Source organism: Papilio machaon, chromosome 21, assembly GCF_912999745.1.
Source record: "Papilio machaon chromosome 21, ilPapMach1.1, whole genome shotgun sequence".
Classification (NCBI taxonomy): Eukaryota; Metazoa; Arthropoda; class Insecta; order Lepidoptera; family Papilionidae; genus Papilio; species Papilio machaon.
Genome location: NC_060006.1, coordinates 1,853,912 through 1,873,481, shown reverse-complemented (window position 1 = coordinate 1,873,481; position 19,570 = coordinate 1,853,912). Strand labels below are relative to the sequence as shown.

General features: G+C 34.4%; 3 protein-coding genes across 3 annotated transcripts; 1 reads left to right on the top strand and 2 right to left on the bottom strand.

Moving 5' to 3' along the window:
- Nucleotides 1-176: 176 nt before the first annotated feature.
- Nucleotides 177-7,013, bottom strand: LOC106711105 (phenoloxidase 1). Its single transcript, XM_014503333.2, has 12 exons — nucleotides 6,818-7,013; nucleotides 6,375-6,570; nucleotides 5,732-5,840; nucleotides 5,448-5,568; nucleotides 3,022-3,230; nucleotides 2,693-2,945; nucleotides 2,437-2,589; nucleotides 2,048-2,182; nucleotides 1,731-1,912; nucleotides 1,457-1,599; nucleotides 861-1,096; nucleotides 177-589 (listed from the first exon to the last, which is right to left on the bottom strand). The coding sequence occupies exons 1-12, from the start codon at nucleotides 6,923-6,925 to the stop codon at nucleotides 362-364; spliced, it is 2,073 nt and encodes a 690-aa protein (XP_014358819.2). The 5' UTR covers nucleotides 6,926-7,013; the 3' UTR covers nucleotides 177-361.
- On the top strand, nucleotides 3,917-5,441 carry LOC106711106 (2-(3-amino-3-carboxypropyl)histidine synthase subunit 1). Its single transcript, XM_014503334.2, has 2 exons — nucleotides 3,917-4,361; nucleotides 4,432-5,441. Exons 1-2 carry the CDS (start codon nucleotides 4,121-4,123, stop codon nucleotides 5,439-5,441), a joined length of 1,251 nt encoding a protein of 416 aa, XP_014358820.2. The 5' UTR covers nucleotides 3,917-4,120.
- A 2,897-nt stretch (nucleotides 7,014-9,910) lies between the features above and the next one.
- Nucleotides 9,911-17,572, bottom strand: LOC106711107 (elongation of very long chain fatty acids protein). The gene is made up of 7 exons (XM_014503335.2): nucleotides 17,376-17,572; nucleotides 13,503-13,570; nucleotides 11,415-11,605; nucleotides 11,167-11,307; nucleotides 10,771-10,876; nucleotides 10,398-10,531; nucleotides 9,911-10,114 (listed from the first exon to the last, which is right to left on the bottom strand). The coding sequence occupies exons 2-7, from the start codon at nucleotides 13,558-13,560 to the stop codon at nucleotides 9,944-9,946; spliced, it is 801 nt and encodes a 266-aa protein (XP_014358821.2). The 5' UTR covers nucleotides 13,561-13,570; nucleotides 17,376-17,572; the 3' UTR covers nucleotides 9,911-9,943.
- Between the last annotated feature and the right edge of the window lie 1,998 nt (nucleotides 17,573-19,570).

Below are 19,570 nucleotides of genomic sequence, written 5' to 3'. Positions count from 1 at the left end.
TGGTACTTATAAAATATTTTTTTTTAGACAAATTGCATTTTATTTTGCACAAATACCTTATGAATAAACCCACCACTGTGAAGAAGAGCTTTCCTCTCTTTTTTTGCTAAAAAAATCTGATTGAGATTCAATGAAAACAATTATCAAAAAAAAAAAGTCACAAGTATTGAATGCATAAATTTATTTAAAACTAAAATGGGTCAATATTATCTAGATAGCTCTGTAATACTTTGTACAATATTTACAAATTCATAAGACCTAATCAATCAGCCTTTCATTTTTTCAATGCTAAGTTTAATCTATATAAATAAAAAAGTCCGAACTTCGGTAGCCGTGGTCATTTGTTATTAGTGGATGGGGTTTAGTTTTGTGGATTCCTCGGGTTGGGCTCGGTCACATTCTGCAGACGTATGGTGAGGTCGACGAGCGCCATGTTGGGCAGGATGAAGTCCTCGATGTTGGTGGCGGTGGCCGAGGGCCTGTCGAAGGGGAAGCCCATGGCGCGTTTGTCAGGGTACTTCTTGTCTCGCAGACCGCAGAAGCTCGACGCCTGCTTGCATGTCATCTCGGTGCCGTCAGGTTGCTCAATCTGGTTCAAAAAATTAAAAATTAACTTATGCGAATGAACTTGTACTTTTAAATTGTAATGATTTAAAATTGCCACATACGGCACAATACTGGGTAATTTCTAAAGAGGTGCATAAATTGCAACAACTTCATTATTTGCACAGTTGTAATGCTCTTAACACATTCCATGCCTCATTTGTATGAAAATGAATTTACGAGATGAGTAAGCGGCACTAACCGTGTTGAAGATTTTATATTTTTCTAGATATTATAAGATGATTGTGTGAAATGACCTTATCGAGCTCGTAGTTTGAGAGCATGACGAAGAGTTGATAGGAAGCGCCGGCCTCTGTCCCGCGCGGCACCAACATGTGCTGCGGCCAACCGCACCCGCAGTAGTTGAAGGATGTGAGGTTGCCGGCGCGCGGGTTGCCGCCCTCCGCGCGCAAGTCGCGGAACGTCTGCTCGAACGGGATCGTCACAGACGATTCAGACGAGTTGCGAGTGATGGTGTTCTGGCCGGCGTTCACTGCAACAAACACACAAAATTTAAAATCGTCCAACTTTACACGACATAATTTATCAGCCCACTATACCTCATCACCGAAAAGGTCGGAGCCTACGCAAAGTTAGGGGTGACAAGGTCTGTCCAACCACGCTGGTCAAGTGCAGCTTGATTAACTTCACACATATTTTTTAATTTTTCCCAGATATGTGCAAGTTGCATCACGATGTTTTCCTTCATCGTAAGAGCGTCGGATAAATGTATATATGAAATTCGAAAAACATTAGTACATGGCGGTGATCGAACCCGGACCTGTGCAAAAGCTTAACCCCTGTGCCACCTACATTCTAACTTCATAATAATCGAGAAGATAAAAAAGCATACGTGGCACAACGAAGCGATCCATCTCGATGAACATCTTGCGTTGGTCGGAGAGCACCCACGCCAAGTTGCGCTCGTCGAACTTGGGCGCAATAAAGATGCGGCAGGTGGCTCGACGAGCGTTGCCGGTGTTGTTTACGTTGATGCTGAACAAAAAAACAAATATTCTGGCATCATCCAAAATACGAAGATTTTAAATGTACAATAACTACAATATCGCTCATATTAAAAGAATATCTTTCAGCAAAACCACTGGGAAAGAATTTAAACAACTTACACGTAACGGAATGGTCTATGGTTGAGATGAGTGAAGCGCGCAAAAACGGGACCGCGGTCGGAGAAGTCAAGACCGCGGGAAAGATCCACGTCGCTCGACATCCAGTAGGTGTTGAGAGTGTTCGCCTGTCCGCCGGCGCTCTCGATCATTGCCGAAGTCACTTGCACGCCAGGGTTGTCCAGCTAAGAAACAATAACGAATGTATTTTGGGTTTATAATTTATCTCATTTTATTTAGAATTGAACTACACGTCACTAAAATAATTGTTAAATGTCAACTTTTGCACAATTACTAAAGTACATAAATTCAGTACGTACCTCAGATCGTGTGTAGCGACGAACATTGGTAGTTTCCTTGTACCTCTGGAAGAGGTCGTCGATGAAGGCGTGCCAGCGGTAAAAGAAGGGATCGCGCATCGTAGTCGCTTCGTCAGCCAGGACACCGAAATTTTCCTAAAACCATTTTTAACGTTCAGGTGTGTATGTATATTGGCAAGTGTGCAAGCTACTTCCAGTGACCAACGAGCATGCGGTCACCGGATTTCGCCGAAATAGCAAAGCAACTGCTGCCCATAGACTAGAAAATTAAATCTCCTGCACTCAGAACTGCACAAAACAACACTGTGTTGTTCGTAATGTCCCGGAGTATCATAGAGCCACAATAAGTCTCTTTTTTATTATTAAGTACTTATTGCTAGTATTCTTACGAGATATCGGTGAGTCGGATCGTGCATATATGCGGAGAAGCTGTGGCCGTTGTTGTGAATACTGCCATACAACTCCAAGTTCGGCGACAACATGCTGGCTTCTACCATGTTGCCCAACGTGTCAATATCGAGAGCTTGCGTCGAACCGTTAGGCTGAAATATGAGGAATTATAAGTAATATTGTGATGCTGCAAGTTAAGATAACATTTTAGCTTAACTTGATCTTTATAAAAGTATTTTACATAAAAGCTCTTACCAAGCGAACCATTCCGGTGGCGATCGCCTCTTCAATGTTCCTTCTCCAGCGCTCCATGTCGGAAACTTTCACATTGAGGCCGTCTACTGGACGGTTCAGGTCCTGCCAGCGCATACCCGCCTGACGTGGTGGCCATCCTCGCGATGATGTAAGACTGTCTAGTTTAGGGAAGTACCCTTCAGGGATCGGTTCCCTCCAGTTGCTGAATTTCTTAGTTCTCGGCAGTGAGTTGTTAAGACGCTCTCCGTTGTATCTAATAATAAATAAAAAAATGAGCCACATTCAAAAATTTCTGTTATACTTTATAGTTACAAGGAGATAGTATGTACCTAGCAATAATTTGCTGATGCATATAAAAGAATAACTCTCCTCGACGATCCTTCGCAACAATTTTTCTGTCACTGGCTGTGAATGGATACACAAGATGCCAATGCCAATGATGTAAGTTGACGCCAAGATCTTCACGGAAATAGGCCAAACGATGCTCAACATCCAAGTCGGTTGCAGTGTAATCTCTTGGGATTATAATCGGTATGCGCTGTAAATAAAAAATACTTTATCAAAATTTATTTTTTATTTGGTCATCCCTCTATCTCACACTACTTGTGACCGTCATAATTTTACATTAAGGGTGAAGCACTACTTCAATTTTAATTATCATTAAAAATGAGCTGGCCCTAATCAAAACGCCATACTTATGTTGTAACTTATAAATTGATCGTGTTCCCTATCTAAACTTAACAATTGCATGAAATGGAACGTACTTCTGTTATTTACAAAACAAAAGATTTGTTTAGGCTTTCAATTCAAGTGACATCCAGTGTTGCCAATGCTACGACAATTACCGTGTTCTACGGCTTCCAGTTCAACAAATTACAAAATCTACGGCCGCAAACGTATGCCCGTAGCAAATTCTACGGTTTTTCGAAAATCGGACATTAATTAATTGTTTTTGGAACGAAGTTCCTTATCGCGCGTTGTGAAAGAGGGCTAGACGGAAAAAATTCTTACGAAAAGTTGTCACGACACTTTTCACTACTTCACCATGGCAACACAGGTGACATCTGTCAATTATTCAAAGAACGTCAAATATTGTGGGGCACGTTTTACGCAAATAGTAACAATTGAGGAAAACAAATTCCAATGCGTTGGCTTGCTTTGGAATATTTAACATTAATTTGCTTATTTAAAAATATTTTCCTTGTTAATGTTATTGCCAACATGAAATAAAATAAACCCACGTTAGTGAAATAATATTTCTACTTGCACAGGAATTTTGTTTTAGTAAAAGAGGTAAAGGAACGGAAAAGTTGCGAAAAGTCACGTAGGCCCCAAATTTATTCGCGCGTGTTTATTTTTGAAAAAATAATATAACCCCAAGAGCTATTGCTTTTTTAAACATTTCTACTGCATAATGATCTACTGAAAATGGAAGATTTGATGCTGAATCCGGGTGTTGTAGTGGTTCGCGCGAAGCCAGAAGGGCAAAGAAAAACTTTTAAACCTGCGATACGGTCTGTGAATAAAATACCTGATGAATTATTAAATGATCCCTTATTAAATAGAGCATGTGAGTCACTACCGCAAAATTACAATTTTGAAATTCACAAAACAATATGGAGAATACGATCTTTAGGAGCGAAGAGAGTAGCTCTACAGTTACCTGAAGGTAAGTTACGATAAATTACAAGTAAGTCACGCAAACACTTTTAAATTACTAATAAATTATAATATTCCAGGTTTGACAATGTTCGCAACAACGTTATGCGACATTATTGAAACATTTACTACTGCTGATACTGTGATAATGGGGGACGTGACTTACGGCGCTTGTTGTATTGATGACTTTACCGCGTTAGCCCTCGGCGTGGACCTATTAGTGCATTATGGACATTCTTGCTTAATACCAATAGATCAAACAGGTAACATCAAAGTGCTCTATATATTTGTAGATATAAAGATTGATCCGTCACACTTTTTAGAGACAATTAGATTAAATTTTCCAAAGAAGACTCATTTAGCTATAGTTAGTACAATTCAATTTGTAACAACACTACATTCTGTAGCTAAGAATCTCCGCAGTGAAGACTATATTGTAACAGTTCCACAATGTAAGCCACTGTCACCTGGAGAGATACTGGGCTGTACAGCGCCTAAGTTACAATCTGATGTAATCATTTACTTAGGCGATGGTAGATTTCACTTAGAATCAGTGATGATAGCCAATCCTACTATCCCAGCTTATAAATATGATCCATATGAAAAGAAATTTACTTCCGAAGTATATGAACATAAACAGATGCAAACAAATAGACATAACCAGTTGAAAACGGCAGAAAGTGCTGGTAAATTTGGACTCATATTAGGTACATTGGGAAGACAAGGTAGTACAAAAGTGTTAGGTAATTTAGAAAAGCAAATACAAAACTCTGATAAGAAATATGTAAAGATATTACTCTCAGAAATATTTCCCAGCAAGCTTGCAATGTTTGAATTAGATGCATTTGTTCAGGTTGCTTGTCCCAGATTATCTATTGATTGGGGCACAGCATTTCCGAAGCCTTTGCTTACACCATATGAGTTTTCTGTTGCATTGGGTAATTCTAAATGGTTGAAAGATGATGGTACATACCCAATGGATTTTTATTCATATGATAGCCTTGGTCCTTGGACACCTAACTACAAGCCGGTATTGTGTAGTGGGACGGACAAGAAGTGTGATAATTGTTGTGGAGGTAAAGACAAATAAACGTACCGGAGTTCCCTTAGGGATAACAGCAGCGGACTCCCTAGCCTGTGCAAATACCGTGGAGTTCAAGAACTTTGAGGGGAATGTTTCGGCAAAGTTTTGGATTCTCACTTCCTTAGTATCGTTCCTGTGAAAAGTATAAATGATGTGTATTACGTAGCTATCTTAAAGTAACGTTTTATGAATCTTGTGAGTTGAAATAAGAGATGTGAGGAATATATTGCATTTCAATAACATTGTTGAACTTTGGGAATATATTTAAGTGAAAAAGTTAGTTTTACTCAACTGACCTGTGCATCAAAGCTACAGATAAACAATAGTTGAAGAGCTGAGGATTCAGGTTCACCCGAGCGTATACACATGTGGATAGAAATTCCTGCAGACTGTTCTCAGGAACACCTAATAGTGAATTACATTTATTAATAAATTATAATTATTTGTAAATATAATTTAAATAAAATTGATTTTTTTACACTTTTGTATGTCTTATAATTGATTTTTTACAATCACTATCTTAGTTTATAAAATTGTATAAGAAGAACCACACGTAGATGAAGTGTAGACCATATCCTTGCGAAGTTGGAACTAGTTTTACTTCTAATATATAAAATTCTCGTGTCACAGTTTTCGTTCCCGTACTCCTCCGAAACGGCTTGACCGATTCTCATGAAATTTTGTGAGCATATTCAGTAGGTCTGAGAATCGGTCAACATCTATTTTTCATTTTTTTTTAACTGCGCGCGGACGGAGTCGCGGGCGACAGCTAGTATTTTATAAATGCGTAATATTACATGGATAGAGAACGACTTAATAGATCTTGATGAAATTTGGAACAGCGTTAGATTATTCTCTGGAATGATGTATAGATTTTTCAATTCCACGCGGACGAAGTCATGGGAAACAACTAGATGTTAATTAATCAATTGTACTTACGCATCAAAGTATCAATGACTTCAGTTGCCGCCTCCTGATGTTTAGGCAGGAAAAGAGAGAAGTCAGTATCTGGCGCCACTTGAGATGCCTTGGTGAATTGCGGCAGCTGGTCCAAGTTCTTGAGGAGGATCGTATTGGTTGCATCGTTACCGAAACGGTTGTTAAGTTCGATGCCGTTGTTCTCGTATTCCTTAGGCTATGAAATAATAAAAAAAATCAAAATGCAAATAATCTTAATTATATTGGGCGTTTCAAATATGGAATGAAAAAAAGTATGGCCAGGTTTAATAGGTCTAAATGTACGAGAGTACTCAATATTTGAATTGGCACATCGGGAAAAAGAATATTATGGATCCCCCGCTCTGTTACAAATCGAATGCTTACTACTTACTCTGTAAAAACTAAAAGGAAAGAATAGTTAAAAAGAAAAACTAGAAACTTACCAAATATTGTTCCGTGAGTTGAAACAAATCATTGTCCTCACCCTTCGGTGTAATAAGGGTTTCGTTAGGACGATCGAAAAGTAACTCTATACTTTTGTACACGGACATTTTTTAATTCAAAATATGTGTACACTCTTAAAATGAAGATCTCACTTCACAATAAATGTGAAGTGGTAATGTTTTAATTATTAATTGTTACGGTTTATATACGACTTCCTTAATTAGTTCCGAGCGCAACATGACATTTTTTTTCAAACGGTGTGCAAAACCGCAAAAAGGAAACGATAAAATTGTATGCGGCTGGTAAATAACGCGCTGATTTCCTTTTCCTTTCGTTATCACCCAAATAATATAAATAGACTAATGGCTTAAGAAAGGATCTTTTAGAAATTTGTAGACAGGGATTACGTACTTTGGACACGGTTCTGACACTCCACTCGCTTCTTCCACATTCATACCTGAACGCATAACATGCACTTCGGTTTCGGGTACTCTTAATACTGGATTACCTTTTTCAAGTATTTTACTTGGACTGTATAAGTGTCTAGGACACCCCCTACTTAATGCGAAAGTTTAGACGTAGCTTCTTTTTCCGCGCAGACGGGAGTCGCGGGCAACAACCAGTTATGAATATGGCAGATTAGTGACATACTAAGGACTACTTGATTTATATATTATTATATCATGATTAAATTTTTGTATAATTTTGGAAGTTAAATTGTTTCCAAGGTCATAGTAAATGCTATAATTGTGTATACTAAATACCTCAAGTTCAATAAATATTAATCTAATCTCTTCCTATATATAAAAATCTATAATCTTTCTTTACACATTGTAATTGAAACCTTTTTATTAAATGGTACCGTATAAAATATGTTAATAACGCTTTAAATTTAACTCGTAGACAAGAAGAATCAGTTTTCCTTAATATTAAAAACAGGAAAATTTGTTTGTTTTACATAAATCCCATCCTCTAATTATTTTTGGAGTATCCGGAAGATAAGAGGCATAATTTATACATCACATACATTTTTGTGATGTAGTTAGTGATTGCCTGACTGAAAGGTTTGAAAATACGTGGGTATATGAGGTCCAAATCTTCGTTAAGAGTTTATATTATATTATTATAGCTGTGCTGTTAAAGACAGGACGTCGATATGTTTTATAAGGATATTTTGGTTTCACAAACAAATGGGCGGTTATTCTACCTATTAAATTGGTAGTCTAAGATTTATACATATATTAGCCTACGCGGCAATAGAATTTGTCGGGTGTCAGCCGATCTTTGTATTACAAACACTTCGGGTAAAAAAAATGCGAATTAGATAGTTTCAATCGAGTTTGTCGTTTTTCTTTTTTAATTAACAACGAATTGTTTTCACTATGTGATTGTTGTGCCCTAATGGACAAAAATGTGAAAAAAAAGTTTTTTTTTTAGTGCATTTGTTTAATTCACTGTTCGTCTGATAATATTGTCTTGTCTGTTACTGTGAAAAACATATATATTGCTATAATTATTATATTATTCGATTATAAGCCATGTTTTGGGTATTTTATATTAGCAAAGCGTACAGTAACAGTAGCTTTTTTAGCGTGATGGGTGAGATTTCTACCGCGTTCTTTTCACTTTAATATACCTTTGGGTGGTTAATAGGGTTACGTGAAAATGTGTAATTTGCAGACCTGCATTTCTGTCCAACGACATGGGCGGTCTCCCAACCGCGCTCTATTATAAATGGCTGGCACTGGCGACTTATTTAATTAAAGCTGTAACATTCCTTGTTTACATTAAACTTACTAATATAATAAATGCGCAAGTTTAGACGTATAGATGGATGTTTGTTTGAAGGTATCTCCGGAATGGCTCAATGGGTCTCAATGAAATTTGGCACAGATGTAGAACATAATCTGGAAGAACATATATGCTACTTATTACATGTTTTTTAGCGTTGCGGTCGGCAGCTAGTCTAATATATAAAATTCTCGTGTCACAGTTTTCGTTCCCGTACTCCTCCGAAACGGCTTGACCGATTCTCATGAAATTTTGTGAGCATATTCAGTAGGTCTGAGAATCGGCCAACATCTATTTTTCTATTTTTTTTTTTATCAACTGCGCGCGGACGGAGTCGCGGGCGACAGCTAGTTTATTTATAAAAAGGGGAAATACCAATTCCATGTCTGAAAAGGATATTGTTATTGTTTTATTAATTATTTAATATTAGCTAGTAAACTTTGCAAATTTAGTTTCATATGAACCTATGAACGAGGAAAATGTGACTGTATCTCTGTCTTTTATTGTCTGTGTATTTCTGTCTCTGTTTTTTCAAAGACAATATGAGGGATAACAACATGTGACAATTCAAATGTCAGCAGTCGAAGCCCAACACAAACAAAGACTGTCTTCCTGTTATTATAATAATTCTGTAGACCTACTAATTAAAATTATTCAGATTTATTATTAGAATTTAGGTAATTTGTTTGTGAATATATACATAAATATGTTCATCGATATACATATATGCGACTTTTGCGATGTATAATTTTCATCTATGAACCAGAAATGTTAAAAATAATTTTATCCCATTTAATAAAGATGTTAGAAAAGTATATAAGATATGTAGAAGTTAAAACTGTGTAAGAATTTACGTTAAATATTTAAATATAACAAATAAATAAAAATTAACACCGTGATCGTAAACACTAGATTGTCGTGAGAACGGAGGTTTTAACTTATCAATTTGTGGTATTTGTTCCGGTGCTGGTAATTTCGTTTATTGCACATTTTTTCCATCTGGTGTTTTAGTGAACATCTATAATGTATGTATAAAATATCGAAAATATGAAATTCAAATTGTAAAATTTTTGTCTTTTAATTAATTTGTCTTGATGAGAAGTCAGAGGTCAGAACAGAGTGAAATACAAACACTTCTTTAGTTCCTATGTTCTGACCTAAGAATTTTTTTTTCTGAACGATATATTATAGATATTTAATATTAAAAGTACACAAAGTAATTTATTTTTTAACTGGAAACTGTTATAAAAATAAAAGATAGTTTAAATAAAAATAATATAATTTATACGAATATATTACACATCAATTTATACAATTCGCTAGCATTCACACAATTAATTTTGTTTCTTATTTTTATATATGTACTCATTTATATAAAAATTGGTGAATAAGAATAGTATGAATATGTTGTGGGGCAGGAATAGGAAGGACACCCATTTTGGGTAACCACACGACGGCTCGAACAGGATATGTCCGAAATGCAAGATGAGGAGCAAAAACTGCAACTGAAAATTAAATAAAAGCATTAAGGTAGAACGGATGAGATGTTTTTCAACAAAACTTGTTGTCAATAGTTCACCGGATCTTTAGTTAATGATAGCGATTTACCGTTGGTTTCCGAGTCCAAAATTTCTGTAGAAAAAATATCATCCCTGTCCATCAAATCCATCCATTTTGACAAAACAAAGATGACAATGTTATTTAAAAGGGTATTTTGGTCTCAGGAAACCACAATTAATTACGGCGTTTAATAATAAATACTTGTCTATGGTGATGTTTTATACTTACGATCTGCAACTGTGTGATGTATTTCTTCCACCACTGCTTAACCCACTTGGGGCGGACGATCGATATCAAGTAGTAGGTGTACATGACTGCGTGGACCATAGAGTTTATAAAGCCCAGCATGATACCGTGGCCACCTGCGAATTTATAAAATAAACATCTATTTAGTTATAAATAAAGAAGCTACAGTTAATTTGTTATCTGTTTCATAGAATTTTATCTCTGTTGCTTAAAGCACGATCATATGTGATTTTAGGGTATGGATACGGTGCTGAGAATTTAGCTGGAGCCTTTTAATTTTAATTAATCTTAAAGAGGAGTACTCATTAGTTTAAATACTGTCTGCATTCTGTCTGTATGTCAGAATGAAATATACCTGGTACATATTTAGTTCCTATGTATCCTAACAGACACATGCCCAAGTGATGATAAACGTGCAGGAACGATACTTGATTGAACTTCTTTCGCAGCACGAAGAAGACCTGAAAATTTTAAATGCAAATGTAGGTATTAAAAGTAAACGACGCTACGGAATGCGACTGGGTGCAATGCACCTACTCAACTCGTATTCCTTATGTCTGAGGGTCATAACCACTATACCTCACTTTCAATCTTATGGCAGCTTAGAGAGAATACTAAAGGGCTGATTGTAGTTGAGGAATCTCAGAATAGTGGTCGATCGAGGTCGTGTTTCAACGATGGAGCCTGTTTCTATAGCAACAGATGTTGCTCTACCTCTGTTTTCACTACTAATTGTATTAAAAAAACTCACCGTATCGAGTAAATCAACAATTTTAATGAAATAATAGAGCCACACTCGTTCTATAATGAGCCTCTCCACGGGCGTGTCGTCGTAGTTTATCTTCTGACACCACAGACTGTAGTATCCCGGCAGGTATAGGTACGTGATGCACTGAAATATGAAATTAATATTATCGTGGGTTTCCACTGCCGAGACATGTATAAAAACATATTGTCAAACATAAATGCACACAATAAATTCAATCTTGTGATATGTACCTGTATGGCCATAAATGCTGATAGATATATCTGTGCAATATTGTATATTATGATAAGGTTCTTGAGTTTGTAGGGTGGCCGGTTGGCCATGAACGCTGGGCCCCACGTGTGGACGAAACGATGGTAGACGAACATAATGATCATGATCGGCAGCGGTGATGATACCAACATGAATTTGTTGGTACGTGGATCTGAAAATAAGGGACAAATAGCGTATAAAGTTACTTTCCATGATATTAAATATGATATTTTAGTATGAAATATCAATTCATAGATATTGAAGTTCAGCTTATAAACTCGCTAAAAATATTAATAAATTACGTTATATAGGGAAATTTAAAATTAAAAATAGATGTATGCACTTTTTCTGCACTTAACTTTGACTTTGTCAAATTTCACGTTCATCTGTTTGCGCAATTTTCTTGCAATACATTTATAAGACATAGCTTTTGCCCGCGACTTCGTCCACGCGGAATTTAAAAAATAATAAGTAGCCTATGTGTTCTTTCAGACTTTGTTCTACATCTGTGCCAAATTTCAGCGAGATCCGTTGAGCCGTTCTGGAGATACCTTCAAACAAACATCTATCCATCCATCCATCTACACTTTCGCATTTATAATATTAGTAAGGATTAATAATATGGTATGTAAAGTAAAAGATAAAAAATGCGTTGCAAGAAGGAAAAGGCTTAAGGCATCTCCACAACAGGTTTTCGTCAGACATTACATAAGTTCACATCTGTTTGCCATAATTCCGGTTGTAACCTTTTGCACGATCTTACTTTTAATTTAAAAACAATTGTAAAGGTGATTGTTATCGTCTACAGTTTTTGAATTACATCAGCTGGTATTCGATGAAACCTTTTTGTTTGCAATGGAACATTGTGTGAAGAATTAAAAAAAAAACTACATTTTATTTGACATTTATATACAAGTACAACAGAAGCACAGAATTCTAGTTCATTAGCATAAATCTAGAAATATGTATCTATATTATATTTCAGTAGCAAGATGTTTTATTTGGATGTTATTTTTAGTAGAATCTTGTTTTAAATCGCGGAAATGATGTTATGGTTTGTTAGTTAATTTATTGGTTAAGATTTAATGGCAAATAAATTTTTATTAGTCCAACGAAATCGTTAATACTATACATATACACAAATATAATGTTAATGTTAGTTATAAAAATTGTAAATTATTGTGCCTTTACAAATTTTTCAAACAGGAGACCGAATTGACTGCATTGTATTGCGTAATTTCATAACACTTTCTCTGACTTCGATATTTTTGGTCAATTCAAATTTATTCTTACACCAAACGTGGAAAAATTCCAAATAATGGGCAAATAAGATTATATTATATTTATCATTGTCAAGTATTTATAACCACTAGGTGTCACGTAATAAGTAGCCAATGTATTCTTCCAGACTATGTTCTACAACCATGCCAAATTTCATTAAGATCCGTTGAGCCGTTTTAGAGATACCTTCAAACAAACATCCTTCCATCCATCTAAACTTTCGCATTTATAATATTAGTAAGATTGTAAACATATTTAGTTAGTTTTATCGATCAGGTTTTATTTAGAATAGAAGATGAGAATGACTTTTTTAAATTATTTTACTAATTTTATAACCATTCCATGGCGGGATCTAAACCCTCGGCCATGTGATCGCATCCGTACTCTTATCCAATATAATAGGCTATTTGGCTTCTTCAAACTATGATGAAATAGTAAAAAAGTGTCGTCATCGTCCCCCCATATAAAATGTCCCCATCGAAGAGCTTACCTAAGTTAGGGTGACTAGGCCATAGTCAAACACGTAGGCCCAGTGTGTGTTGGTTCACTTCATCCATATCCAGTATGTGCATTTGCATCAGGTCGGATAATGTCTCATCGGTACATGTGGTGAACGAATGGACGTGTAGATTTTATTTCGGCCTGGTCAAATGCTTAACTGAACCGTCTTAGCTCAATAAAATGTATTCACAGTTAAACAAATGCATCACCTATGACCCGGAGCTACATTGATAGTCTATTTTAATATTAATTAGGAAGTAATGTAAATGTTCAACAAAGTTCCATACCTGCGAGGTCATTGTTCACGTACGTGTAGTACTCTGTTATGTTGCTCAGCAAACTCATCTCTGTTGGGCTGAAATATAACAATAAATTATTATTATCGTTCGTCACTCATATTACCTATGGCGTATGGTCGAGATTTTCAAAGATTTTTTCTCGTAGACCTATTTCAAACATGTACTGGTTTTGGTCATCCATTTGCTCCAACAATATTACGTTTTTTTATCTGTATTTTCCTTTGTTTTATTTGTTTCAAAGGAAAATAATTCCTATTCCACGAATAAAATTTGCAAACGTAATTTACCTTTAGTGAATTGATTAAGGACATGCGTGTTCGGTTAACAGCAATTAAAAATCGGCAATGGTAACGGATGTTGCCAAATAAAGATGCAATAGCGCTGTAAGCGGCCATTCTAATGAAACACGAAACCACAGTTAAAAAATATGTATATTGAGTGTACGATTGACGATTATAATACAAACGGAAAATCTCATTCGCTAACCATTAGCCGAAATAACACCCTATCTCTTATTAATCGCTCTTGAAAAAAAATATTGTGCCCAAACTAAACACCTTTGTTGTTTAAAAAGTGACTTAAATGATAATGACGATCAATTTTTGGTCTTGACAGAAAAAAAAAATCAGGACAGTATGGTATCAATGCGAGCATCTTCAAAGAATTTTTTTACCTAATGAGGATCGTGTGGCTAGTAAAATATATTTTTTTTGGTAACAGTTAAGTTGTTTAAACACAATTCACCAATTATTATTTTTCCCCTTGAAGTGCCTTTTCACATAGCTACATTTTTTGAAGTTAACTGACCTTCCTGTTGTCTGTGAGCTTTACTTTATTTCTTTATCTACCGGAAGATTTTGTCGCACTTTGCAGGGATGTGAGTTATTAGTAAAATTTCTCAGTTCGACAATTTAATGAATGAAAAATTAGCGTGAGAATTTTTTTTTGCTTATTCAATATTATAAATAATTTGAAGCGATTATATCACATTAGTTAGTAAATGCGGAGTTTTTTTGTAAGTTCACACAAATTTGACCTTGTTCTCACAATATATTTATGTTTATTTATTTTATTTAATTGTAATGAAAAGGATTACGTCGCATTTATATGTTAAGAATATGAAAAATAAACTCTATTCTTTACAAGTTTTTATTCGGCTCGGGAATAAATGTTAAGGTTAGGTTACAAATACACTTCGTAATTTGAAAAAAAAATGTGGAACTTAGTATATTATAAATAATAGACCTCGTAAACTGTAGGAAGTATCTACGAATTATAAATATGAATGTTATATTATTACACGAACGGTATCGCAATGTATATGGAAGTTCGTGTTTTCTGTGTTTATTTCGCAAAAAAAATAAATTGATTAATAATTTGTTTTGTACAAGCAACTATGTAATATTTTTCTATTAATTAGTTTCTATTAATAATACAAAACTATAAAGTTGAAACTTTATTTCAATAAAATATTCGATAAAAATCGTTTCCGTATATAACTGAAATAATATCATACATTTAAGTTGATAACATTTAAATATATTTTAAATTTTTTTCTTCATTTTGACATTAAACATTGTTATTGAGTTTGTATTCAATATAACCAATTCACTTGACACACCTCTCGCCAAGCATAAACACACCGGTAAAATGTCGAAATGTTTACGTCGTACCAACGTGCTGGTAAACATCTGTTAATACTGGTTTTAATGCAATATTCGCTAAACATTGTTGATATTCCTATTTTACAAAATACTCCTTTAGAACTATACAGTACTACCTTTCACCCGCGACTCCGTATGCGCGAAATTAAAATTCAGTTCCGCCACCCCTACAAAAATCCTACTGTCGAACATAATAGGTTTTTTAAGTTGTAGTTTTCGAAGAAATTTAATTTTTTACTATTAAGTTACAATTTGATAATATGTCCAGCTTTTATTCCATACCTTTAGCTCAATATACCAAATGTTACTAGACGCGGTCGTTGAATATGAAAAAAAAAATGAAATGCGATATTTCTTTTTGTATGCATGTACACGTTTTAGAATTTCTTATGAAAATATTTCGATGCCGTCATTATCTCATTATACGTCCCCACAGAGTGGCTCAGAGCGTACCCAATTTCAGGGGTGAGTAGACTGTAGTCAACTACGCTGGTCCAGTTCGGGTTGCTTAACTTCACACATATCTTTCGATTTTCCCGTTGATTTGTTTAGGTTGTAACACAATGTTTTCTTTCACCGTAAGAATACCTTGTAAATGAACATATGAAATTTGAAAATCTAAAAACACATTGGTACATGGCGGAGATCGAATCGGATCAGGTCAAGCCAAAACAACTGCGCCACCGACGTTCGTGAAACATATCTCGCAATAGAAATATAGGATATACACTATTTCAATTAGTATTCCAAGATCGTAATGTTATTTACGATTATGGAAAAGTGATAATAAAGCGAATAGTGAACACAATAAATCTGTCAAAATAAATGATGTCAATTGATTTTGTCTTGTCACTTGTCTAAACGTTTTGTAAGCATTTGAAGAGTGATGAATTAAACTTAGCTAACTGTACTCGTAAGTTTAATGATATATATTACCTATTATCTGTAATATAAAAAGCACATATATAAATGTAAAGCTAATATCGTATTTAGGACCTGCGCCACAAAAAATGACTATCTCCTATGAGGTCATTTAATAAACGCTGATTTGATTAGTAAGTTTGCTTCGGAGAAATGTGGCATTTTCTTCTAAGCTGGAACAGTTAGCTTAAAATTTAAATCAATATGTTATACAGACACTTCTCAAGATTACACAGGAAAAAAAAATCAAAAAAGCAAAGATCTGTAGCTACAGAAGCAAAAAAAACATAACAAAGTGTACATTTTTTCGACTTAAATTTATTTTATATTAGCTGTCACCCGCGACTTCGTCCGCGTGGAATTAAAAAAAAAACATAAGTCACCTATGTGTTCTTCCCGTCTATATCTATGCCAAATTTCATCGAAATCCGTTCAGCCGTTTTGGCGATACCTTCAAACAGACATCCATACAAACATTCGCATGTATAATATTAGTAAGATTTGGTAACTGATATGATTTGACTGAGCGTTTTAAGTGAAAGAGGTCGCATGCTTTCTCTATATCCTGACAGAGTTATGATACATGAGAGGTCATAAACAGTTATAATGATACTAAGCTAGCCAGACAGAGTTGGACCACATCCAAGATGATTGCGAAGTATCGTAGACGTTACTTCTGTAGTTACTGTAATTTGTAACTGGACGCAAATCAAGGTATAAATAAGCAGGTTTGTCTAACAGCTAGAGGTAACATCAGCCTGAATAATTGAAAAAAAATAATACAAAAAAGATAATTTTTTTTTTTAAATATATACTGATATGTTAGTAAAGTACAATATTATATTTTTGTCACGGATAGTTGCCTACTTACTATATTTTTGATTGTAATAAAAAAATATTTGAACGCTATTTTCGACGAGAATAGCTATTTTTTATTCTTTAATTAAAAATGAAGTGCTATTTTTATTTTGTTTATTATTTAATTATTTTGAATAGTCGCGATATTTATGATAATATTCAATTTTTTTAATTTAAATTAGATTTAAACAACTCCTAAGAATATATAAAATGTCTCATATTTTGGAATTTTTATTAAAATAAAGAAGATTTACGTACCATAAGTCCAAATTTACACTTTAAAATTATAATTCAAACACGAATTTCATGCACGACACAATTCGAATATTATATTGTATTATAGTAACATTATTAATATATTTTAAATAAAAAATCACAAACTTTTAAAACAATAACTTTACGTTAAGTTTTAAAATACCTGTGTGCGTTGTTGTCTTGACGGGTTTTCTCCAAGATTGACCACAAGTCCGCAAGACCGCGCTTACGCACCGCTACCAAGCCGCCTTATGATGTATATCAATGAAATGATAAAGTCAGTGTAAGTCGCTTCGCATAAATAGTTGCTTCAAACTAAATTAATTAAACACCGTTAATTGGATATTGTTTGATGGCCGAATGCATGCTGCTTCAAGCACTTTCTTGTACCGTCTGGTTTGAAAAAATAGAGGCTGTTAACGATATCTAATTAAGATATGCATTAAAGTATAATTAAATCAAAAAATAAAAACACTTGATACAAAGAAAATCTTAAAAATGAATGTTAAAAATCACCTCCATTATAGTTTAATCAACTTTAAGTTCAATCATATTCATAATCTGGACGGATAATGTGGATCCGGCGTCGTCTTCTTAGCGGATCTGGTATTATGACTTTGGTGGTTGAAAGTCTTCTGAGGATCAAGTCTGAGATCGTCAAAACTAAAAACCACCATTAGTTTAAATTACTACTAGCGTGGCTAACCGCGTTATGGCACGCGCTTTGTATTTCAATGAGAAAGATTATGTTTGTTTATTATAGTTCTTATGACTGGTGTGGCAGTGAGCTGTGACTCTTTTACTAATAAAAGTCGCGCGCCACCTCAGTTAGCGGATAGCTGATTAGTGGAAAGGGATTGAAAAAATATAGTTAAGTAGTATCTGTACTCGCCTCGAAACAAATTATTTTTCTTCCCGTTTCATCACACATTTTGTGTTAGTGACTAACCTGTTTTTTATATGTTATTTCAGCGAAAGTGTCTTTGTAAAATACGTTTTTAAGATGTTGCGTAGAATTTTGTACCTATGGATATTAGATCTAAATTATAAATCAAATAGTATATGCTCATTCAATAAATTTTAATGCCATTAAAAACTTTTTGAACTTAACCTTAACTTCTGAGAGTTCTGAAAATTATGAAGACATAAACTGAAAATCACGTATTTACCACATTCTGGAATATACCTAGAGACTGATACTGAATATTATAAAAATATATAATATATATAAACTCCCTTTAAAAGTCTACTATTGTAGTCGCCTCTTTTACCTTAGTTTAATTCTGTTACGAAGAATAAATAAAACAAAATTTTACAACAACATCCAGCGAGAAAAATAAGAAAAACAATTCTTTTGACGTTGGTGGCTAAAGTTATTTAAATATTTATAACTTGAATGTAATTTTAAAACTCGATTTTAACACGATAAATATCAAGGCAATTTATTAGTAAGAGTTATTTGTTTATCTACTTGTATCTAGTAATCTGTTCCGTAAAACATGTTACAGGGTTAACAAAAAGAGATTGTCGAGACGAAAGCTTTGAGCAATATTTTAGTGGCTTTTTATTACCAATAACTAATTGTCATCCTTATAATTTTTTAAATATACATAAATCAAAATCATAACAATAGGTATAGGTGTTTTTCCACTGTTAAATTGACGTTAAACTGAACTTATCATTGACAATCCGACGTGTCTTTTGTCAACGCCTGCTGACATTAATCATAGTTAAGGCTAAGGAATAATTTTAATTATTTTCTACTGCCTAGTCAAATTATAAAATAGTGAAATTTCGCAATCAGTTTGTATTATTAAAGCAAGTTTTAATATATGCTATTTTACATTTTTCACCGTTTAACTTACGTTAAAGCTACGCAGTAAATAATTATAATTACATTAGTAAATTATTGTTAAATATGTAAATTATTTTATTAATAGCTATTTAGGTAATTGCGTTTGCTGACATACCAGCATATTTTCCAAGAAAGATGTTAACTCTGATGTAATCATTTGCCACAATCATCAACCTGCCCTTGTCCCTACAGAGGGTCGTCACATTGGGCCAAGCATGAATAATTTGTGACAATTGCCATCGTATCGTCAACGATAAAATTTGTACAGCGCCCCTATCGGACGAAAAGTACACCAAAAATTTCAAACTAATTTTGAGATAGTTGACGAAGACGATACAAAGACGATTGTCACAAATATTCGCTCAGCCGACAGTATGTATACTCTTACATACATCATTATCAGCCGTTATGTTTGTATTTGCTCCCTTACGCACATCCTGCTACAATAACAATTAGTACAAAAGGGAGATATAATAATGCCTATCCACTAAAAGGGTAATCAA

Bases quoted from the DNA above. Each gene is read 5' to 3' on its own strand.
- LOC106711106 (XM_014503334.2), top strand. From the start codon at position 4,121: ATGGAAGATTTGATGCTGAATCCGGGTGTTGTAGTGGTTCGCGCGAAG. The intron at 4,362-4,431 runs GTAAGTTACGAT...ATAATATTCCAG, and splicing joins AGCTCTACAGTTACCTGAAG to GTTTGACAATGTTCGCAACA.
- LOC106711105 (XM_014503333.2), bottom strand. From the start codon at position 6,925: ATGTCCGTGTACAAAAGTATAGAGTTACTTTTCGATCGTCCTAACGAA. The intron at 2,946-3,021 runs GTACATACTATC...ATTTATTATTAG, and splicing joins CATCAGCAAATTATTGCTAG to ATACAACGGAGAGCGTCTTA. The intron at 2,183-2,436 runs GTAAGAATACTA...AAATGGTTTTAG, and splicing joins ATCCGACTCACCGATATCTC to GAAAATTTCGGTGTCCTGGC.
- LOC106711107 (XM_014503335.2), bottom strand. From the start codon at position 13,560: ATGAGTTTGCTGAGCAACATAACAGAGTACTACACGTACGTGAACAAT. The intron at 11,308-11,414 runs GTACATATCACA...TTCATATTTCAG, and splicing joins CAGCATTTATGGCCATACAG to TGCATCACGTACCTATACCT. The intron at 10,877-11,166 runs GTGAGTTTTTTT...TAAAATTTTCAG, and splicing joins TTGTTGATTTACTCGATACG to GTCTTCTTCGTGCTGCGAAA.